Source organism: Panicum hallii, chromosome 4 (assembly GCF_002211085.1).
Source record: "Panicum hallii strain FIL2 chromosome 4, PHallii_v3.1, whole genome shotgun sequence".
NCBI lineage: Eukaryota > Viridiplantae > Streptophyta > Magnoliopsida > Poales > Poaceae > Panicum > Panicum hallii.
The window spans coordinates 4,340,504-4,363,324 of record NC_038045.1 but is presented as its reverse complement, the minus strand read 5'-3'; the positions used below and the strand labels follow the sequence as shown (position 1 = coordinate 4,363,324).

The window sequence follows — 22,821 nt, the reverse complement described above, 5'->3', positions numbered from 1 at the left end:
CAAACCTCCCCTACCAGGCGCGCCAAATGTCGGAGAATTTCTCCAGCCGGGTGGCGAAGTGCATCCGCCTAATCCTAATTTAGGATGAGTTTGGAGGAAGTCAAGGGATGCTCGATCGAGAGGTGTATGAACACGAGAAGCGCACAAGGGTTTAGAGTGGCTCAGGCCGCCGGAGCATAAAACCCTACGTCCACAGTGTGTTGTGAAAACTTTTGCTTTCGTGAGAACTTTTGTTTTAACGTGCGCGCCCTCTCTTTTATAGGCCCAAAGGGAGCGCGTACACTGAGCGGGATCCCGACAATTGGATCCTGCAATATATTAAATAACGTACACATTGAACCCTTAAATGCCTCAATGCCTCATGCCTCAGTTCCTGAGATCTTCCTCATCAACCTCTGTATATATTCCCCGTCCGGTCTTGTACCGTCTTGTTAGCATAGGATCTGCTACCGCTAACGTGCGTAGAGGTGCGTACGGATATAGTCTCGTGCCGTCTTATTAGCATAGGGTCTGTTACCGCTAACGTGCGTAGAGGTGTGTAGAGGGAGTTGTACTGTCGCTATAGAGTCAGCTCCCGCTGATAGGCGCTATAGAGTCAGCTCCCGCTGATAGGCGAAGGGACTATACTGACCTGCCGTGCTGTAGCCTTTGCGCACTATAGCAGCGCACGCCGTGGCCTTCCTCATAATAACTCTTCACCCACGCGCGCGGCGCTGTGATGTGACCATACGCCCCTCGCCCACGCACGCGGCGCTGTGACGCGCCGCCTCGGTACCTAGCGAGCTTACCGTGATGTCACCCATACCTGCCCAACGTGTCAAAGGGCAGCCCATACCCTGTCTCAAGCATGCGCACCCCAACCACCCGCATTTAATGCAGTAATTGGACTGGCTTCTCGCAGAAGACTGAAATCCTCCGGACACGTGACGGCCTTGGTTTAGCGGTCGCTCTCTCAGAGGCTCTCTCAGAGGCACATGGCAGCACCGGACTTCCTCTCCGAAGGGATGGGAGGTCCGGGCCCACTAGCTAGCCCAGATGCCCAGGCTCCCTCGGGTCCGGCTTCCACACGTGGGGGGGTCCGGCTTCCACACGTGGGGCTCAAAGACCATCCCGCGGTGGTGCGAACCCATGGTGGCTGATCCTAAGCACCTCATCCTTACGGGTTCATGAAGGCGCTGGACCTGCTGGAGCGTGGGGAAGGTCCGAAAACCGTGCCCCCAGTCATCAGATCCGGGCCGTACGCCCTGAAGCTTAGTACGAGGTTACGGTTAACCTCACGCCCCTCGATCTGGACACACTAGCATGAGTACCCTCGCGCCCCTCGGGGTGGACACACTACCCCTGTTACCCCTATCTGTATGTACAGACAACTATTTTCTTTATTTTTGACTTTTCTTTCCCTCGCACTCGCATTTCCTTTTTTTTTTGCAACTATACATCCTTGCCGCCACAAAATGTGAGCAAAGACAAGTAGATCAACTCACACAAAAACGGAAGAAACAAACCAAGAACAATAGAGTTAAGCACCACTGAAATTGGGCAGCATTTTGAGGTTATGCCACCGGGCGATTGGAGAAAGTAGTTAATGAGACCTTGCAGGAAAAAAAATTAGATCAAAACAAGCAATTCATCCAAACAAGCAATTCATCCAAACAAGTTGGGTCATCCCAACCAACAAAACAAGGAATCTACCCACATCTGAAATGCATCAAATCAAGACACAAGACAAGTTGACATCTTAGTCCCGTTACCACGATCCAGGTCCCATTTGAAATCACGCATAGAAGAATACTGGATAGCATAAGGAATAAGTAGATAGAGAGCAAAAGAGAACTACTTAAGTACAAAATAATGATAAAGCATAAACAGTAAGGTCATTCGAATGGCTCAGATCTGCCCCAATGTCAACACAATACTTGGTGGAAGCACCATGTAATCTCTCTCTTTCTCTCTCTGAATCGAACTTTTTAAGTAGGATTGTTATTCCAATGTGTACTACTGCTACCCCACCACCACCACCACCGCCGCCACCGAAGCAGCAGCAATGACAACAATTAGTTGCAAAACTGGTTACTTGTAATGGTACAAGCCATCCTAGTTTTGCAGCAAATTGAGCAAAATACTAAAGGTAACAACAATTCAGGGATTCTAAAAAGCAATTGATCTATGGGGCATTCGATCATCACTGCCACTGAAGAACAGTACAAAAGGAAGATCAACAGATAGAAGTGGGAAAGAAAATTGAAAAACCAAAGGAATGTATAGGAACTACCAGAATGGATCAACAATGCACAGATATAATAGTTCTGATGGCCCAAAGGTTACTAGCAATTGCCAAAAGTTCAATGCCTTCAGAGTCCAAACTCAACCAGGTCCAACAGGAGTACAGGACCTAAACATAACTCAAGAAATCATTGGAAGAAATTTTGAGATAAACAAAGGTAACTGAAAGTATCTTCATGAAAGGTAAGCACTGATATTGCAGCAAGGTAGAAGGTAACTGCATGGAGTTAGACAAGTGTAAGAAAAGGAAAAAGAAAATAGCAATTAGACCCAAAAAAAACACACTGCAACAAAATATTCAACTAAAATAAAGTACTGTGTGGGTAGCAGTAAAATATTTGAGTGGGCTCAGCTTCACCTTTGCTCGATCCTTCACCTTTGCTCGATCATATAACTGTATCCGCGCCTTCTCTTATCACCAGATCAACCTGTTGAGATAAGCGGAGCTGTCCTGGTTATCACCCATGAAAAATGGCATGACCATCCAAGGACAAAACCATTTGAGCATAGTTGGAAAGGTTTCCAAGAGAGGAGAGAGAGGATTCCAGTTTAATGCCAACAGCAGCCCTGATTCCTCAAATGTGCTTATCTCAGACATCATTGTTGATCATTGCCCCCAATTGGAATTTCATTTTTTTCATTCTTGAGACCAAGGCAGGTAGTCAATGAGATTGAACTGATTTGACACATTAGTCCCACTAACATTGACCAAGGTCCCAGGTTCGAATCCAGCAGGAAGGGAAGTGAAGTGAAGAGCCCCTAGAGATCCAGGTCAGCAATGCAAGACAGAATCGCAGAGCTGTAGAGATCAACAGGGCATGCAAGACGGCACAAAGGAATAAGTAGCTAAGAGCTCAAAAGAGTACAAAACCAAACGTTTGAAGCAATCAAATCAAAGAACAGATTAACTGCAATGGCACCAAAAGCCACCTTCAAAATAACCCTGGGGGTAACTCCGTAGGTTTTGCATAGTCCAAAGAGTGGGTTAGGTGGTTTTGGATTCCACACCAATATCACTCCTCACAACAACATTTGGACCATGGCACATCTCAACATATATGTCATTTAAAGACTTACAAACTCAGGTGTTATTCAGACAGGCTTCAAGAAAGAAAGGAAAAAGAGATCACTTGAATGGCTCAGATTTAACCCATTATCAGCAGGACAACTGCAATACAATGTAAGCTCTCTCTCTCTCTCCCCAAATGAACTTTTAAACAGCATTGTCCAATGTCCGATCAAATGGGCCACCAGCTGTCGTTACTATCAGCAGTAACAGACATCAGCCGCCGCAGTTGGCTGCAGAACTGGTTACTTGTTGCACAAGCCATCCTAGTTAAGCAGCAAAAAATACAAAATACCACAGGTACCAAATAAGATGATGCTAGAGAGCATAATAATACCACAGGTACCAAATAAGATGATGCTAGAGAGCATAATCTCTCTAATGGGAAGGTGAATCATCATAGCCACTCAAGAGTAGAACAAACAAAAAAGAAATATCACACAGCATCATAAACAATAACAAGTATCTTCCGTCCCCATATAAAACACAAGAAGTGAGGTACTGCATGTGAGCAGAAAGAGTGAGGTGAGAGGGAGACTGGGGGAAGAGGCAGTTTGTGGCCTGTTTGGAACACAGATCTGCCCCATATATTCAAGGGAAAACTCCAGATGACCATGCCCAGCAAAACGTGGATGTATAGTGGGATATGGATTGAGATTTCTTTTATCCTTCTCTTTTTTCCTCTTTTTTTTGAGGGGTGTTTCAAAAGGGGGGTTGAAAATTCCAAGTAAAAAAGTGCGACTGGAAAGCACCCAAACAAAAAACCAACTTGCAGTTCACACCCCTAGGTGCCACCACTGACCTTGTGGCAGCTGTTCAAGAACAGGGGCAGAACCACAGAACCCAGTATAGGACATGGGTGTACAAATGTACACCTGATAATTTTTGCCAAAAAGATCGAAGTTAGTAGGTACAATACATACATATACTTGTAACTGGGTCAGACCTGAATACAAATAGCTTACATTAGGGTTTGGGGTGCTCCATTTTGCACAGCAGGAAGGAAAGAGAAGGGATGAGCATACCTAGTGGGTGCCTGTCACCAGAGAATGACCTGATGAAAACGTGACGAAGGGCACCATGCTCGTCCAGTCATCGCCACCAGGAAAGGAAGGCCATGAGAGGGAGCTAGGTTATCACTCATCTGAATGACCATCCTAGGCAGAGAACCACAAACAAGGAATGGTTGCATAGGCGCAACAGAGGACAGGGTCAAGGTCAAATTTGATACCACAGCTGGCTCGATTGATGGAACATCAAAGGCAAGTCTTTTAGAAAGGGCTCATCATCATTGCCACTCGCCCACTCGTTAGCACTCCATTTTCATATAAATATGTGGGTCAATTTACACATGGCATTCTCAAATTCTCAAAGGCATGCATGTAAGCAAAAATTCAGACATGAGTGCATATACAAACAGATAAACAAACGAGGGAGGCAAGGATCCATCAATCACAGGCCAGCTCTCACACTGCCTGACAAAACCCCAACTGGGAACCACAGCAAACCTGCTCCACGGTTCCCAATCCTCTGCTGCTGCGAACATGCACAGCTGCTTGAGATCCTAAAAGTCAAAATGTCACAGCAGGAAGGATGGCCCCGGGAAGCACAGGTCCGAGAGGGCCACTGTTACTAGTCGAGTTCTGACTTCAGCATGAAGGCATTTTTCCACATTGTTAAATTTTCAAGCTGATGATAGTTTGAAAGATGAAAAGATAGATAGATAGACAGACAGATAGACAGACAGATAGACAGAGAGAAAATGAATTGTACAGAAAGACAATGCTGAAATATTGAAACAGCACTGAGAGGGCTCAGCTTCGCCTTTGCTCAATCATAGAAGCCTAGCTCTCACATCCATTGCTGCACAAATTTACTCATCCTAATGTAAGTGGAACTGCGCTGGTTATCACATATCTGAATGACCATCCTAGGCACAGAACCACAAACAATAAGGGATGGTTAAATAGGCTTCAAGAGGGGAGAGCTCAGCTCAAATTAGATACCCACAACTACCTTGATTATTCAATGGCATGCAATTCAGAAAAGGTTGAACATCATCACCCCTCATCAGTCATCAGCAACCCATACATAGGTCTGCGTCTGTTTCCATGTCAGAATTGGTCAGCCTAAGTAAAATTTCACTTACACTGGGTACTTTTACCCAAGTCAGAAAACCACATCTTTTCTCATCTCATCTCATATCCTGATCTCGTTCGCCTCTGACCATCCAAATTCCACCAAGGTGGAGAGGATGAGGAGCAGAAGGGCTAGGAACATTCAAAAGCAGAGCAGAGTAGATCACAGCACAGCCCACAGAGGCAACAGCAGGCGAAAGAGATCACCTCTGCAGCAGAGGCGGGGGCATCGACAGGAATAGAGAGAAGGCATCGCAAGCAAGGTATATATGCATCCATGCATCAAGAGGGCTCAGCTTCGCCTTTTCTCAATCATATAAACCCAACCCTAACACCTCTTGATCCAAAAGCAACTCATCTTGATGTAAGTGGAACTGCACCGGTTATCACTCATCTGAGTGACCATCCAAGGCAGAGAACCGCCAACAAAAAGGTATGATAGCATAGGCTGCAAGAGTAAGGGTGAGATTAAATTTTATACCCAACAGCTGCCTCGATTGCTCAAAGGCATGCTTTCAGAAAAGGATGATCATCATTGCCCCAGATTAGTATTTTCGGCCTGTTTGGCAGAGAATCCTTAAATCCTAAATCAGACAGCATCATCAAATATAAGTTAGGGACGTGAAACCTTCTTGATACCAAACAACGAATCAGGACACCGCGGCCGGCCAAACCAGACTCGGAAGCCCGTCAGGTGCCACCGCACAGTTCCCAGCCCCTGCCACCACCGATGCCAAGGCAATGCAACGGCGGCGAGGCGGCACCGTAGAGATGGGGACCTTAATCGACATCCGCTTCAGATAATGGCCCGCGCACAGCGTTGATTCGATCTAGGGTTTGGGTTCAGGGGAATGGAATGTGCAAATATACATACACACATACACATACACGAGAGAGAGAGAGAAAGAGAGGAAGACGAGGAGGAGGAGGAGAAGGACGACGACGACGACGACCATGGCGGCGGTGAGACGAGGCGGAGGAGGAAGAGGAGGAGACAGCGAGCGTACCAAAACGGAAACAATCGCAATCAAGCGCTCGAAAAAATCCATCAATGGCGGCTCAGATCCCGCGTTGCCCGGCCACGCCCCCGACCAGGACCCGCCGGCGGACCCCGCCCCCACGGTCCCCAACCCCAACCCCCGCCGCCGCAGCACCGTCGCCCGCCCAAGGGCCTGCAATCCGACGCGGCGCGTTGGAGCGGGGAGAGGGGTGGCCCCGAGGAAGCAGGGATCCGAGGCGGGCTGCCGCTCGGGAACCGGGCCGGCGCCAACCGCGTCGCCCTTCCTCATCGCCGCCGTTTTTTCCCCAAGGGCCGCGGGTATCGGTGTGGTGATCACCGGCCGCCGCGAGTGGGAGCAGGCGGCGGTGATGGCAGATTGGTGGCATGCAGGCATGGTACAGGACTGCACGAGTAGCCATAGAGCGCACGCCTCGCCGCCGCCGCCGCCACACGCGGTGGCCTCACACTTAAACTAACGAGTGAATGAGTAATCTGCGGTCGGAGGCGGCGAGGTCGGCGAGGTTTTGTGCGGGGTTGGGGGAGGAGCAACTGCGGGGCCCACTCGCACGCGTCCGCCACCAGCGGCTCGCTGGGGCGCTCGTGCTCCGCAATGTGGCCCAGGCGCAGCATTGGTCTCATACCACCGCCAGCACTGTCGACCGTTTTACACAGCCGAAATGTATTACTCCCTCCGTCCCATAAAAAAAAATCGTCGAAGCTCCCACGAGAGAAAACAAGGCATAGATGAAAATACGAAGCTGCCCCATATTAAATTCACAACAATCCAAAGAATAAGCACTCCCATATGCAAATGTGTCACACATTTAATAGTCTCCACTCCACTAGCCGATCAAAATGGCGGCAAAGTCCACATTGGACACTTAGACAGGCGCCAACTACTTAAACAAAAGGACAACGTTATACAGAAAATTACAAGCCGCAAATAGAATTTGACAAGCGGCAAAGAGAATTTGACATCCGCCAAAAAATTTAACTTGCAGCTGCTCCACTCTGCGTCCAGCTCTTGCCTATATAAACCAGTCTCAGTCCCCCATCTCCAGCCGCTGAAACACACTGGACAGCACACAAGCAACAACTCAAAAAATGACTTTACTAGATCTCAACGAGGTAGCACCAGGAGAAACTGAAGATGTTCTACCTGACCTCAATGGAGTCCTCCCTGCTGATCCTCCCCAGCATCTGTTCTACCCCTTTGATCTAAACATTCATCTTGATGAAGAACAAGAGAATCTGCATGCAGGTACATTTTGCATCAAAATAAATCAGACTTCACTATCCCTATCAATTTTTCACCATAATCACTATCCCTGATTTACTTGCACATAGAGACTTGATTTACATTCATGTTTTCCAGTCTGATTTCCATTATGAGATTGTACATAGAGCTATTAGTTGCACATAGAGCTAATTTTACTTAAACGACATAGGGCTGATTTGCATTCATGTTTTCCAGCCTGAATTCCATTATGAGATTGTACATAGAGCTATTACTTGCACATAGAGCTAATTTTACTTAAACGACATAGAGCTGATTTACATTCATGGTTTCCAGCCTGATTTCCATTATGAATTTGTACATAGAGCTATTACTTGCACATAGAGCTAATTTTACTTCTAGATGTAGAGCTAATTTACTTTCACATTCTTTAGACAGCGAATGGAATGGCTTGGAGGATTACCTGAATGATTATGGGGTGTATGGCAATGTTGACATTGTGTTCGATGAAGAAGAATTAACAGACTCAGATGACAATGACGAAATCCCTGAAAATGCAAGTGATCGCAAAAGACTTAAATGATGTGTCACGTAGCCAAAGGCAAGAAATATATGAAGCAATGCTTGAGAGGATTACAAATGGCAAATAAAAAAGGGACACTACAACTATAGTTGCAAATCTGTTCAATGTTAGCATTTGGACAGTGCAACGTGTTTGGCGTAGAGCCAAGCGTTGTCGTGAACGTGGTGAACCGGTTGATGTGTCATCGAGGAAACCTAAATATAGTGGCAGGAAAAAAAAGTCATTTGATCTGTCAACCATTGCTGCAATTCCCTTGCACAAGAGGAACACTATCCGAAAGCTAGCGGCTGAACTAGGTGTAAGCAAAAGCTGGCTACATAGACAGTTCAAAAGTGGCCTTTTGAGGAGGCATTTAGACGCACTGAAACCTAGTTTGAAGGAGGACAACAGAAAAGAAAGGCTGAGGTGGTGCATTTCTATGCTAGATCCAGCAACTTTGCCAAACAGCCCAAAATTCTTTGAGATGGATAATATTATCCACATAGATGAGAAGTGGTTCAATGCAACAAAAAAGAACAGGAACTTCTATATGCTACCAGAAGAGGAAGATCAATATAGGACAATTCAAAACAAGAATGCAATTGATAAATTGATGTTCTTGGGTGCAATTGGAAAACCTAAAAAGGATGCTAAAGGTAACATAATCTTTAATGGGAAGATAGGCATTTGGCCTTTTATTAGAAAGGTATCACAACACATTTCTTTTGAAGTAATGTTGTTCATCATTTGCTAACTATCCAATTGTTTTTATACACTAGGAACCAGCACAAAGAAATAGCTGTAATAGAGCGAAAGGAACCCTGGTGACTAAGTCTATCACTGTTGATAGGAATACTATGCGATCATATTTAATTGCCAAAGTTCTACCAGCGATCAAACGAGTTTGGCCTACATCAGAAGCACATAAAACTATATGGATCCAACAAGACAATGCAAGGACACACGTCCGTCATAATGATCCAGTTTTTGCTATGGCAGCTGCTGAAACAGGATTGAAAATATGACTCATGAATCAACCTCCAAACTCACCTGATATGAACTGTCTTGATTTAGTCTTCTTCGCTTCTCTGCAGTCCCTTACATTCAACAGGGTCTCTAGGAACCTGGATGAATTAATTGACAACGTTATCAAGGAATTTCAAGAATATGATATTACACTTCTGAATAGGGTGTACCTGTCTTTGCAGAGCTGCTTGATTGAAGTGATGAAAGCAGGTGGAGGAAATAGATATAAGATACCTCATATGAACAAAGAGAGGCTGCAAAGCTCTAGGTATCCTTCCGGATAGGCTTGAGTGTGATCAACAACTATACGAGCTTGTTCTTCAGTACTTGGCTGTAGGTCAGGGTTTAAGGAGCAGCTATTGTATAGGGAGCAGCTTTTGTACAGGGATCAGCTTTTGTTAAACTATGATGTTTAGGGAGAAGCTACTGTTGGATTATGATGTATAGGGAGCAGCTTTTGTTAAACTATGATATGCTTAGGGAGCAGGTTTAGTTTCATTACAATGTTCAGAGAGCATCTTTTGTTTAACTATGTTGTCTAGCTTATGTACGTGATGCTCTAGCTCCTGTATACTGCTATGTAGCCCATGCATACTACGCTGAAACAAAGCCATAGAATATTCCAAATCAAGGTGTTTTCTTCCTTAGTCTCGGCATCAGAAGGTGACGCCTTCTGCATCAACTTCTGCAGCAAGTCCACCGCACTCTCATCCTCAGTTTCGGCAACGGAAAGTGACACCTTCTGCAGCAAGTCCACCACATTCTCATCCTCAGTTTCGGCATCAGAAGGTGACACCTTCTGCAGCAAAGATAATGCAAAGATAATGCAACCTGCTTTCATGTGGAGTAATAGTGCAAAAATAATCCAAAAATAATGCTACCTACACAATCGAAACAGTAAAAATTGAACAACAAGGTTCTCATCTGGACTAATCTTTATAAATCCGAATTAGGCAAAGATAATGCTACCCGCTTGTCTTTCTCCTTAGCGACGTTGCCACCAGTGGATCCACGGGCACGGGAACCGGGGGTGCGCCATCCGTTCCCATCTACCTTGTCCTCGCCCTTGCCATCGATTTGGAGACGACAGCTGCGGGTTTCAATTTGTAGAGGACCCCGATGGGGATGGTGCTTGGGGGTGCCACTCCCCACATCGATTTGTAAAGGACCCCGAAGGGGATGGCGCTTGAAGGTGCCACTCCCCGCATCGATTTGTAGAGGAGCCCGTCGGGGATGGTGATTGGGGATGCCGCTGCCCACATCCTTTTGTACAGGAGCCCGACGGAGATGGTTCTTCGTGGTGCGCCAACCGCTCGCCGCTCCCATCGTCTCGTCAACGCCTCCGACCGAACGGCTGTTACCAACCATCGTCTTCTTCGCTGATCTGGATGTAGGCGGGACGGGGACGAGCGCCGATGTGGATGCAGGCGGGACGGGGACGCACGCCCGACCTAGATACCGGCGGGACGGGGACAAGAGCCCGATCTGGATGCAGGAGCTCGAGCCGGATTTGGTTGGCGGAGGGGAGGCGGAGCGAACAAAGGAAGCTGGCGGGCGCCGATCTGGAAGGCGAAGCCGGAGAGAAGAAAGAGAGAAAAACGCGTTCGTCGGTGGGAGTCTGTGAGATTTTTTCGTGACCCCACACGGAGCCTTCGGCGACTTCTTTTGTGGGACAAATCGCGAGCCCTTCGACGACCTTATTTTCGGGACGGAGGAAGTACAAGCTTCGTACAGGCTTCCATGGGCCCATCAGGAACTCGGGATTTAATTTTTTTTTCTTAATTTTCGGATTCAGTTCCCTCAAAAGAAATCCTTTGTTCTTACGCACCTTACGCAAATGAATACTCTGTCCCATTCTATAACGTTTGATATTTACTAAAATTTTATTATCCGGTCAAATTTTTAAAACTTTAATCATTAACAAATTTTAAAATATTTGGTTCGAAGACATAGAAATCATATCATGAGTTTTGTCCGGAAAAGTACTTTCCTAATATTGCGAATTTATTATTTTGCATGAATATTCCGTGACAGAAATATACTTTCATAAGCTCAAGGACAAGGTACGTGGGATCGAACTGAAAACAAAATGGGGTTCACAGGTAGCTGTAATGTAATCACAGCCAAAAAATGAAGTTCCAGCTTACCAATTGGCTTATCAAGAAGTAGGAAGTTAGTTTAGTATTCAGCAAAACTGTTTGCCTGCCGCCGACGCCGCCACACCGCCGGCGCGTGTGGCGCGGCGATCCAAACAGCTCTTAAAACCAACAAAAATAGTGGCACACCATATGAAGCTAGATTTTTCACATGTGATCCAAGCCATGCCCATGTAGATATGCTGAAACTTGCGGTGTCAAACGTCACAAGGATTCGTACATCAGTCAGGCTAACTTAGGCGGTATTCAACTGATTTCACCCAAAATCAAAACGTGCCCTGGCAATCTAAGAGGCTAATACTAAGCTTTGGTATGAACAGGTTCACTAGTATATCTTCTGCAGAAGATCCATTCTGCAGTTGACCGTAGCAAATCCGGACGTTTGCCCAAAATTCCCCCTTCGCGTGTGGTCATATACAACCGACGAGTTGTGTACAAGAGGTATGCCAACTCCACGCAATCTCCTCATCTGCAGAGCACCAGCACAGGGCAAAACACAATCAGGGAGGCGCAAGCACGTGAAGACTTGACTGAAAGAGAATGGGAACACGATGCTCACTGCAGCTCATTGTCCTGCCTCAGCGCCAATTTAGCCGTGTCCTTCCACAGAGACACCTCCATTTCTTTCTCGACGAGCTTCTTCTCCGCGCGTTGCAGCGCGGCTTCCAGCTCCTCGATCCGGTCCCGGTTCCTTTCATGGAGAAGCTCGTGGAGCCTCCTCTCCAGCTCAACAGCAGAAACTCCATTATAACAGGCATTATCGTCGTCGCCGTCGTCGTCGTCTTGTTCTTCGTCCTCAACAACTTCCCCTGAATCGTCATCAACTCCATTTCCGTAGCCGGCCATCACATCGTATGGCTGAAAAAAAAACATTTGTGTAGGACCCAAATCAGAGAGAATTCACATTTTCTCTAGAATGCAATTTTAGATGACCATATTTACCTCTGAATAGTGTTCTTCCTCTCCTTCTTCAGGCAGAAATGACGGGGTTTCTGAACCGTAATTAACCTTGAGCATCCCCAGCTCGGCGTGGAACTCCTCCTCCAGCACGTCCATCCTCGCGGAGCAACCACCATCCTGGAACGATTTCTCGCAGCTCGCCGGCTCCACGCCGGACGACGTGCCGGCCTGGTACTCCACGCCGGCACTAGAGCTCCGGTCGTTCCCGTCGGTGACGCAGCTCGACGTGGTGGACTCGCGGTTGCTAGCTTTCGGCGCATCGCCGTGGCGATCCTTGCTCCTGACCTCGTCTCTGATCTCCTTCAGGAGGGCCTCCATCTCCGTGCGCACCTTGACCATCTTGTTGAACTCGTCGGACGTCTTGGCCAGGAGGAACACGAGGCTTAGACCGACGCCGAGGTCCGAGTGCTTCGCGTCGGTTGCGGCCGCGGGCTCGCGAGCTGGAAATGCATAGCCGACAGGGTTACTGATGTTGACGATTATTCTCATCTCCATGACTCCATCTACAGTTGAAGCAAGGTAGTACATGCAGAACAGAACAGAACAGTGACCTCTGACAGATTCCGTGCCAACAAAATCAGTTGGTCAATACAGTAGATAGATATCCTTGCACGGTCGATTTTACTTAGAGAACAATGGCTCGATTTTACTTAGAGCGATCGATTTGTAAGATTTCGCCAAACAATGGCACCTTTGACGAGTAGCACAACGAAGCCACGCGCACGCACCTGAGGTAGACCCCGCCCGTGGCGGGTCGTCGCCCTTCTCCACCACGACCACCTCTTTCCCCTTCCCCTTGGCGGCGCCGCCCTTTCTGCCAAGGCTAACGAGCCGCGGCCACCTGAACCTCGGCAGCACCGACCCAGGCCGCACCGACCTCGCCCCCTGCCCCGCCGCCGCGGGGGTGCACGGCGGCGCCTCCGCCCCGGCGCCCTCGACCCCGAGCTCCTCGCCGTCGTTGAGGTAGTCAACGATCCTCCTGCTCGCGACCCTCACCTCGGAGGCAGCAGCAGCAGCAGCCATGGCGGCCGGCGACTGCCGACTGGGGAGGCGCGCCGCCCGAGGAGACTGTGCGCGAGCAAAGCAGAGGTTCTCCGGGGGAGGAAAGGCGAGGGGGAAGGAAAGCGGTTTTCAAATTGGAGCGGGTGGCGATCGGCGATCGAGGGGAATGGTCGTGGGGGCGTCGACCGCGGTGGGGCCCGCCCGACAGCGACCCCTGCTAATCCTGCCCGGCTGCCTCTTCCGACGGGCGTCTGATTCGCCCGAAAAGAACCAAAGGGGAAAAACATAAACTAATTAATTCGAAAAAAAACATAAATTAAATCCGGATGGGTGACGAGATGGGACGGCAGCGGCGGCATTATTACTACGAGTTGCTTGAGGATCGCAGATGATTTTTGCAGGTCAGGTGTTGCGATTTGATTTGAACGAACGGCAATTTTTTAATATCGGCGACGTGACGTGACAGGCCCGGGGAGGGTTCGCTCGCTCGTTTGTTTGTTCCCTTGCGCGCTTCTTTTTGTTCCATCCTAATCCTATCCATCGTCCAGGGCTCTCGTAGATTAGAACAGTCTCCCGCTCGCCAGGTTGCTGTCCCGAGCTGCCGAGCATCATGCTGCCGTCCAGCATGGCACGGGAGACGGACGGACGGACGGACCCGGGAGAATCATGTGCCAGGTGTATTTCGAAAAGGAAAGGGAAATCATGCGTACTCCTAGGAGTATCCCCGTATCCATGCAGCCGTCGACGGCGTTGCAAACTTGGAATGGCACGCGGCGGCGGCCGCGACGTGTTTCGTATCTTGCCGGAACGCACGGGAGTGCGGGCCCCATGTGCCGGCGACAACAGATTGACTGAACTTGCCCATCCACAAAACCGAAATGGTACTACGGGTACGGCAGTACCGCTGCCGGAGCAGCCACGAAGGCTGCACGGTGCACGCTGCGTGTTTCCAGGGTTCCCCCGCTGGTCGCCGCGCCGTGGAGTGGACTCTGGTCAAGGCCAGAATCATGGGCCCTGTCACTCGCCCGCCGGCCCGCGGATCAACCAGCGAGCGGCGGGCACGGGACAACGAGCGCGTTTGGCCGCCAGCAGAATCGCAGGACCCCCCGTGCGCTTTCAGCAGCCTCCGCCGCATCAACGCGCTGCGCGCCGGCGCCCATTGGCCGGGCGGCCGGCGGCCGGCCGCGTGGTCGCTGGCGCCTGGCGCCGACCTGGATCCCGGACGACCGGCCCGGTGTACCGGCGTAACCTGCCGCAGGTCTGACCCGCCGCGCCGGGCACCAGCCGTGCCGCGCCCGGCGGCGCCAGGGCATCCGTACGCGCGCGCCATACCGGGCATTGACTGCGCCGCAGCGGCGCCGAAAGGACGCGCGCCCGCCCGCCCGCCGCGTGCCGTACCGGACTGTGGACTCCAGCCGGGAACGAGAATATATGCTGTGCCCGTGCTTTCGTACGGCGAGCAGTGCGCCGGCACACGGCGCACGGCACGTGTCGCCGTCCTGATGCGTGCCATCCCACCCTCCGCTTGTTGCCAACGTGATCATCCATCCTCCATTCCTCCTCGCGCCTCGTCTTGAGGATGCCGGGTCGTCACGCGATTAAGCCCCTGGGCCGTTGTCGTGTTGCCGAGGCACAGCGTTGCCAACGGGTCCCAGGGGGCGGAGCGGCTGCTGATAAGGATTTATTCGATTCCGTGTTCTGTCACTTGCTCTCGACTCGGGACGTTTTGGTTGAGAGGGTGAGGTGAGGTGCAGGGTCGCGTCGCCCGAGTCGAGCTGACCACGGCGGTTGTGATTCCTTCTGATTTTTCATTCTCGTGGAGCAACTGCTGATTTCGACGTGGCGCCTGCCTCGCCTTCCACGGGAACAAGTGGCCATAGCCAGGAGCTGGGGTGATAAGCTAAGCGGTGGGAATCTAGTGGGACATAATCATCACGAGCTCTGGCGTGCGCCTGGTGTTCGAGTGGTGCTGCAAGCTGGCTAGCTGCTGCTGCTGAAAGCGGAAGGAGTAGTCCAGCGTGGCGACTGGCGATGGATAAAGGCCAAGTTTTTTGGAGATTTTATGATGATAACACACAGCGAAATGAGGTTTTTGTCAAAGTGGTCGTGCCGGAGTGGTTATCGGGCATGACTAGAAATCATGTGGGCTTTGCCCGCGCAGGTTCGAATCCTGCCGACCACGATTTTTTTGTGCTTTTGGTTTTTTGTGACAGGCCTCACCACCTCGCGTATGACATGGGCCGGTATTAATATACATTAAGCCCAACAAAAAAAACTCCCATCATCTCACCGCCACTCACGGCCCGAGTCACCACTCGGCGTCCTGGGCCATTTTTTCCCCCTCCAGTCAGGCGTCAACTTAGTAATGGTCCTTTCCTCTTTTTTTTCCCCTTTCCAACACGACCTTCTCCTCGTCTGAAAGGCCGTGGAGAGGTCCACGAGATCTAGCAGACTAGCACGACAGCTTCATGGCCTGACCAATGGGACAATCTGAATCTCTCGACACCCACGTGTTCCTGGCGTTCAACGGCGAGAGACGAGAGCGTAGATTAGCCTCCTACAGCGTAGATTAGCCTCCTACCGTCACGACAAAGGGATCGAGATTTAAATCCTAACTGACTCTCACGTTCAATTTTTCCATGCGGCTGTGGAAAAGAGAGGATCGCCTCACCTCGGACAAATCAGACTCTCATCCATCGTCGCATGGGCCCAGAAAATACAAATTGCAAACTTGTCACTAGTTTGCTGACCCTACTAATCCCCCCCAATTGTGATTTGCCGCTGCAACAACTCTAACTGCCATGCCATACTGCTACCGAAATCCGCCTCAATTCTTTCCGTTTGCCGGTAGCTGTAACTTGCATCCAGTATTGCTATCCGCTGGGCACAAAACAAAAGCATAAAATTGGTAGGAAAACAGTATGGAGCCACGGATGCGAAAATGGCCCGAAATTATTATCCCTATCAACACACTCAAATGTATACAGTGTATACATAACAGGTTCGCGGACGAGATCTTGGGGCTGGCATCCAGGCACCCAGCTGCTGGCTGCACACTGTAAGGAGCCGCGCATCATATGCATGCATGTAACAAGCCCGGTAATCTGGTGGTCAAGTCCAGCAGGAGAAAAACAATGCGCGTTCCTGTCCGCCTCGTCCAGCTCCAGGCCTCTCGTAGCCAGGCCATCCCCAAGAAAGATACGCCCGCTTCGTTTCGGTACCCCAGTTGTCCGCGGATCGCGACTCGATCCCCGGCGGCGAGAGGATCGACGGCGACGGCGACTTCAGAAACCTCTCGCCGCCGCCCGGAGACCAGCGAGACGCCGGCGACCACTCGCTGCGTCGCCATTCGCCGGCCGGGGCTTCCCGTGCGGATTGTAAATTGCCAACGAAGTTTTACCGCGCGAGAATTAACATCGAGCAGACATTCCGAGCCATCATCGATCGCTCTCTCGCTTTAGAGAAGCTGGGAAGGGCGGGGGGCCGGGGGCAGCCGCTGTGGACTGGTGTGTGAGGCGGGACGCCAGCACGAGCTGGCGCGGACGTGTTGACCGTTGGCGGGACCCGCCGCCACTCACGTGTTTGACTAATCGCCCGAGTCCAGCGAAGCGGAAGGGCCCCGCGGGCCCGGCAGGTACGCCCTCCGCTTCCGCTTCGGCTTTCCGCTCGGCTTCCTGGCCGGGCCGGGGCCCTGTCGTCTGCTACCGTCCCGTGGGCCCCGGACCGATGCGCTACAAGCCCACGGCTACCTGGTCACGCGCACGCGGACCACGACCGTGGCTGACTCCCGGGCCCCACCGCGTCGGCGGCACCTTTTCAACGGCCTGCTTCCTGCCGTCTTCCGGATCCTGGCGATGTCTGCTCGGATCGGAGTTCACGTCGCCATCTACGACGTGGCCATTTGGATCGCAAGGGTATGAGACCGTATGACCATGACTGACTGCTAGTAGAACACTCTCACGTAGCAGCCGCCACATGAATCCCTCCAACGGCTTTAAGAATGCGAGACACTGTTTACTTCGCGAATAACACGTTCGCTAAGGATTTTGAAAAGTTAATTGCGAAAGGTACGGTGTATTTTTGGAAGGGTTCAAACACTGGTAGTTGTTTGTGAATTTGAATCCTAATAACTTAGGCTATCTTTCTCTCACTTACATATGGGCACAATGACACGATTGAAGTCACAATTTAGCAAACACAGGTGGAGCGTAAATTGTAAGACTGTGATAGTCTAGGGTGGTGGGTTGTGGAAGATGTGAAAAAAATTGATTGTTTGCTTCCACTTTTTTAGCTTCTAAAGACCGTTTTTTCACCGTCTCTAGGTAAAACAAATGGACCCTTACTACGAACCCCTCGTTTTGTCTGATGGCTGCATAGTACTCTGAACTTTGAAATCAAGCAAAGCGAAATATTTTTTAAAAGAAAAACAAAGAAAACGTTATACCATTGCGAGGAAATAGCAATCCGATCAAATGAAAATACTATAGAGTCCAACAGGGATTACCCCGGCTGGATTTTGCTCGAGGGATCTGCACGGACTTCAATTCTTTGTCGATTATACAGCAGCATGCGATGATATTCTACATACCGCGCGCGCCGTACAAGCACGACCTCTTCAAGAACTTGATCGCGAACTATAATTGATCCCTTTTTCGAGGGGAGAACTATAATTGATCCTTGCATAAGCAAGTTTAAATATACATCAAAATCCGAGCGCCAGGGCGCCAGGTTAATCCGCGCTTCATCTCCAGATATTGAATGGAGCACAAGCTTGAATTAGCAACCGCAATGGCGGCCGGCGCACCACTTATCGATGCACGCAGAAGCAATCAACAGCAACTCGAATTTACTTTGCCTCGTGAATTCTTTTGAGCTATCGCGGCTAATCGTCTGAATCTGAATCAATTCGCTATCTACGGACTAATCGTAATTGATGGTTCAGGTCCTAATAATCAATCCCTGGTCGGCGAGAGCTCGAGGATCCGGCCGGAGAGCGCGCTGGCGAGCGCCGCCTTGAACCCGGGGTCCCTCGTCAGCGTGGCCGCCATGTGCTCTGCCAGGTTCTTCCTCACGACCTCCGACGGCCCCGCCGCCGCCGCAGCAGCGGCTTCGTGCCTCTGCTGCTGCGGCGGCTGCTTCTGCTGCTGCAGAGGCAGCGGCGCCGGCCGGACGACCGGCTCGCTCGCCGCGGCCGGCTTCGCGCCCTTGCCATCGTGCTGCGGCGGCTGCCCGTGGTTGTGCTCGCCCTCGTACGTGGCCACCAGGATGGTCTTGTCCTCCGCGCTGCGCTGCACCTTCTTCTTCACCGGGCACGCCGGCGCGAAGGAGCACCGAAAGTAGGCGCGCGGGCACGGGTTGTCCTTGGTCACCTTCTGCCCGTACTTCCGCCATTGGTACCCATCTTTCACCACCTGCAAGTTCAACGCGGCCGGCCGTTAGTTAATTAACTACACGCTAATCAATCAGGTGCGATGATCCCGAGGAAGAAGAAGAAGCTTGTTGGTGAATTGGTGGTGGTGGTGGTCGTCACTTACGAGGCTGAGGTCGGCGGGGTCGGCGTGGACGTATCGCCGGGACACCTTGGGCTTGCACTCCTCCCGGATGCGCCTGCCGGGCTCGTGGAAGACGGCCGCGGCAGCCGACGTGCACTCCATCTGGTCGTGGACCGGGATGGCGAACGGCGGCGACGGCTTGCGGTGGTGGCCGCCGCCGGCGGTGTCGAGGCTGTCGCTCCGGATGCGCTTCCTGGACGGCGAGGCGGCCGAGCCGCCCTCCGACGTGGAGGACTGGCGGTTGTTGCCGGCGGCCACCATGTCGTTGACCTGGCCCTGCAGCTCGGTGTACTTTGCCACGACCGCCCGCAGCATCTCGCTGAGCCGCCTGTTCTCCTCGCCCACTCGCCGGAGCTCCGCCTCCAGCGCCTCGACCTGCTGCTGCGACCAACCAAAAGCCAATTAGCAAACCGTTCTCGCGATCGAACTCATTCATGCCCGCGATTCGAGCGAGCTGCTGCGTGCGCACACGCGCCCATTACCTCTCGGTCTTTCCTGACGGCCAGGAAGTTCTCCTCGACGAGGACCTTGGTGGCCGCCGGCGCCACCGGGTGCGCCGTGGGCAGGCCGACGTTGAGGTCTAGGCTCAGGGATGGCTGCCCGCCGATCCACGGGTCCATGGCCGCCGCCGCTGCCGTCGTCGCCACAAGAACCGCTACCCCTTCGATCGCGTTTAGAACGACGGCGTCAAGAACCTGCTGCTACTCGTACTCGCGGCAGAGGCGACCGACTACTGGGAGCTGGATGAGAAGGGAGGATCTTGTTGACGGGGGGCGCGCTTGTGCAGTTAAGTTGTGCATGAGGGGGCCATGGCCCGGAGGGGCGGCAATATATAGGCAGCGGGAGGGGGAGGCGACATGCGTGCTGGCTGTTTGGTGGGGAGAGGCTGGCTCTCCGGGGGACGGGAGACGAAGCATCTCGCGGGGCCCCTGCCGCCCGTCGTCGTCTCGGTCGTGGCAGAATATATCAAAGCTGGAACGGCGATCGCGAATGGTATCCGCGCCCCGCATGCCGGTGACGGTCGAACCCGGAACAGATTAAATTAATTAATTGTTCCGGCCTCGATGTGATTTATGCGCGCGTGGCGCCAGTTTGTTTACCAGTTAACTAGCATTCTTCCCTGGACTGGAGTGTGGTGGAGCTCGTCAAGTGGGGTCGGGACGGAGCGCTCGGAATCTGGAAAGGCGGGGGAAATGGTCGCCGGCGGTCAAGGATAAGCACCGCGAGATTACGGGTGGGGGGCTTGGAACTTCGGGCAATCCGACGGCGGAGAAGAAGGGGCTTGCGTTCTGGGGCGGTTTGTTGGCTCCCATTCGTTTCACCCTCTTGGTGGCCCGTCTGTCTCTATCCAGCTGCGTGCCTCGTTAGCTGGAGGGATTAGCTCAGATCGATCAGCTCCAGAAAAAGGTTTTATGTTTCGCTTGTTTGGGAGCATGCTACACTGCAGCTTTGTTTAGTGGTTAGTACTGAATTGAAAAACACATCCAGCACCTGGCTGCAAAGAACAATACTTTGGGCTAGTGTTTTTTTTTTCCACTTTTCTGACATGTTCTTGGGAAACTCGGTCAATTGGTCATGCGGGCACGCAGGGCGTGTATAGAGAACACGACTCCATCAGTCCAATCACGCCTGTCCAAACGCCATTTCCCAGCACAGAGTCTCTCCAAACGTAAGATCCAGAGTCTGATCAGATCAGGCGGTCACGACCTAGCTCGCACTTCGCAGGCCATTGCTGACGAGGACCGTCCGGTTTCTCGATCTGGGTTGGAAGAAACCTGGCGCCGTGACGCTGGCCTGAACCGCCCGCTCGAAGCGTCCTGCGTCCATGATCCATCGGACCTGGCACCCGGCACGCGCGGGGACAGCCCGGGACTTCCCGGTTGACGAGAAGGAAGCACTAGCAGCAGCAGCAGCAGCAGGAGGCGGGACTTGGACCATGGTTACCAAGAACGAGTTGGCTTGATCTCTTCCGGCGGCGGCAGCTACTCGCGGGCGATCGAGGAGGAGGAAACCGCAGAGATCAGGTCGGATTTGTTGATCTTTTCTGAAGAAAGGGGCGGATTTCTGGAAGATCCATGCAGGCCAGATTGGTAGGAGTACACCAGATCTACGCGGTCAACGGTAGGTCTTGAAGTTATCCACAGGAAAAGGTATTAGTATCAGAGTATGGATCTCCATGCTGTTGAGAAGAGGAGACCGGATTGGCTGGATCAATTGCCCTTTTGACAAGAGCAAGACGGCGTCCAAAATGTGTCAGGCAGTTTAGGAAGCCTAGCTTAAACAACTTTCTTGCACACTCGCTCGTAAAAAAGTAATTTTGAGCCAAATTAAGATGCATGCTCCTCTTGACCAGAGTCATTGTCATAGGCTCAGGTCAACAGGATCAGGTGCTAATTAATAGCCGCACTCTAAAGCAAGAAAAGCTACATCAGACTACTCCTGCTGCTGCCCATCAAGCCCATTTGCTCACACATGTGAACTGGAGCAGAGCCGCCATATATATGAGGCGGCGACCTTATTCTGAAGTCTGAACCCTTTTTTGGTTAACAAGGTGATGCATGAACCGAACGAATCTCGGCAACACCGTCCTCACATTTCCCACATTTAGTACACCAAAGGTGTCAGCAGGAACCTGAACGAGACTGTTCTTGGCACGATGCGACATGATCATGGACTTCCTATATCGGGGCTCTCTGTTCGTGAGTGGAAGACGAGCCACACTACAGAGGAGATGGACAAAAAGATCCGAAGCTACGTGGAGAAAATTTGCAGCTTTTGCAACCAGTAGCTGCTATAGACGCCCTCAGGGAGAGGTTGTCACAGACATCACGAAAACGACTCGCGTTCACGTTCATGAATGTGCATTAGTTGCCCTAGTACAACGGCACGGAACTTTACTTGGGTCAAGTACTGATGCTTTCCAAGCACACAGGTTACAGGTATCACAAAACCACTTGGAGACAAAAAAAAAATGGGACTTGTGTTAGTTATCTATTTTAGAGTACATGGGTATAACTCTTCTCCAACAATTTATATTTTGAAATGGTAAACAACGTCTAATCTTGTGTTAGTTATCTCTATAATAACTGCTGGAAGTGATGTTGTTGGCTATGGTCAAAACTGTCGGGAAAGGTAAAAAAAAAAGTATTTAAAAAATGACACGAAAATTGGAAATGATGCTAGTTATGTATTTTGGAGCACGAAAATTGACACGAACATTTGCGTTACGAATTAACCACGCAAATAACGTGCCCCATGAACCCGCATGTTTCATCAAAAGTGCTTCTAATTTTGCTTTCAAAAAGAAAAAGGTGCTCCTAGCGAGCAGTGTAGATTTGGTGTGTGTGGGGGGGGGGGGGGGGGGGGAGCACGTGGAACATGCGACCGCGACCTATACCCCTCCTGCCAACCGGAGCGCTCCACGCGTGGCCAGGAAACCGATCTGGCCCCCACCAAAAGGAAACAAATACGCCCAGCCCAGCAAAGAAACGAGAAAAAAAAAGGCGCCAGACGAAGTCGCCGCAGGCCCCTCCGCGCAGGCAGCGACGACGGTGCCGCCCGCCCGGGCCGCGCTCCGGATGCGGTCGCCGTCGCGTGGACCCCGTCGAAGATGCGAGCGGCGGCCGAAGTCGCCCCGCCCCGCCTGCCGCCGCACGTCGCGTGGAGCCGCGGGAGCGGAAGGATCGGCCCGGGCCCCCGGTCGGCAGGTGGGACTTGGCCGCTCGTCGGCCACCGGCGGCAAGTGGCCGGCCGGCGACTTGTCGGTCCTGGACCTTGACCAGCTCGCTCGCTCGCTGGCCCCCCGTGCATGCGGGTGAGGAGGATACGGATGCTGACGG

General features: G+C 51.4%; 2 protein-coding genes, 2 long non-coding RNA genes and 1 other non-coding gene across 9 annotated transcripts; 1 reads left to right on the top strand and 4 right to left on the bottom strand.

The window, feature by feature from the left end:
* Positions 1-2,277: 2,277 nt before the first annotated feature.
* On the bottom strand, positions 2,278-7,076 carry LOC112889932. 2 transcript variants are annotated; one of them, XR_003228229.1, is made up of 2 exons: positions 2,642-7,076; positions 2,278-2,500 (listed from the first exon to the last, which is right to left on the bottom strand). It is a non-coding gene; the product is annotated as an uncharacterized LOC112889932 (long non-coding RNA). The 2 variants fall into 2 exon arrangements; XR_003228228.1 differs by having other exon boundaries at positions 2,660-7,076.
* Positions 7,077-7,646: 570 nt separating this feature from the next.
* On the bottom strand, positions 7,647-9,413 carry LOC112888646. The gene is made up of 3 exons (XR_003227874.1): positions 9,337-9,413; positions 8,188-8,272; positions 7,647-7,738 (listed from the first exon to the last, which is right to left on the bottom strand). It is a non-coding gene; the product is annotated as an uncharacterized LOC112888646 (long non-coding RNA).
* A 2,188-nt stretch (positions 9,414-11,601) lies between these two features.
* LOC112889464 (protein POLAR LOCALIZATION DURING ASYMMETRIC DIVISION AND REDISTRIBUTION-like) lies at positions 11,602-13,568 on the bottom strand. Of its 2 annotated transcripts, none has more exons than XM_025956127.1 (4): positions 13,157-13,568; positions 12,411-12,931; positions 12,028-12,326; positions 11,602-11,937 (listed from the first exon to the last, which is right to left on the bottom strand). In XM_025956127.1, exons 1-4 carry the CDS (start codon positions 13,449-13,451, stop codon positions 11,934-11,936), a joined length of 1,119 nt encoding a protein of 372 aa, XP_025811912.1. In that variant the 5' UTR covers positions 13,452-13,568; the 3' UTR covers positions 11,602-11,933. The 2 variants fall into 2 exon arrangements, with proteins under 2 accessions (XP_025811912.1, XP_025811913.1); XM_025956128.1 differs by having other exon boundaries at positions 12,411-12,868; positions 13,157-13,565.
* Positions 13,569-15,530: 1,962 nt separating this feature from the next.
* On the top strand, positions 15,531-15,612 carry TRNAS-AGA. Its single transcript has one exon. It is a non-coding gene; the product is annotated as a tRNA-Ser (tRNA).
* Positions 15,613-18,067: 2,455 nt separating this feature from the next.
* Positions 18,068-19,842, bottom strand: LOC112888552 (WRKY transcription factor WRKY28-like). Of its 3 annotated transcripts, none has more exons than XM_025954778.1 (3): positions 19,465-19,842; positions 18,965-19,363; positions 18,068-18,841 (listed from the first exon to the last, which is right to left on the bottom strand). In XM_025954778.1, the coding sequence occupies exons 1-3, from the start codon at positions 19,600-19,602 to the stop codon at positions 18,383-18,385; spliced, it is 996 nt and encodes a 331-aa protein (XP_025810563.1). In that variant the 5' UTR covers positions 19,603-19,842; the 3' UTR covers positions 18,068-18,382. The 3 variants fall into 3 exon arrangements, with proteins under 3 accessions (XP_025810563.1, XP_025810565.1, XP_025810564.1); XM_025954780.1 differs by having other exon boundaries at positions 18,965-19,357; XM_025954779.1 differs by having other exon boundaries at positions 18,965-19,360; positions 19,465-19,798.
* Positions 19,843-22,821: the final 2,979 nt, after the last annotated feature.

Bases quoted from the DNA above. Each gene is read 5' to 3' on its own strand.
- LOC112889464 (XM_025956127.1), bottom strand. From the start codon at position 13,451: ATGGCTGCTGCTGCTGCTGCCTCCGAGGTGAGGGTCGCGAGCAGGAGG. The intron at 12,932-13,156 runs GTGCGTGCGCGT...CTTCAACTGTAG, and splicing joins ACGGGCGGGGTCTACCTCAG to ATGGAGTCATGGAGATGAGA. The intron at 12,327-12,410 runs GTAAATATGGTC...TTTTTTTTTCAG, and splicing joins AGGAAGAACACTATTCAGAG to CCATACGATGTGATGGCCGG.
- LOC112888552 (XM_025954778.1), bottom strand. From the start codon at position 19,602: ATGGACCCGTGGATCGGCGGGCAGCCATCCCTGAGCCTAGACCTCAAC. The intron at 19,364-19,464 runs GTAATGGGCGCG...GGTTGGTCGCAG, and splicing joins CCGTCAGGAAAGACCGAGAG to CAGCAGGTCGAGGCGCTGGA. The intron at 18,842-18,964 runs GTAAGTGACGAC...TTGAACTTGCAG, and splicing joins ACCCCGCCGACCTCAGCCTC to GTGGTGAAAGATGGGTACCA.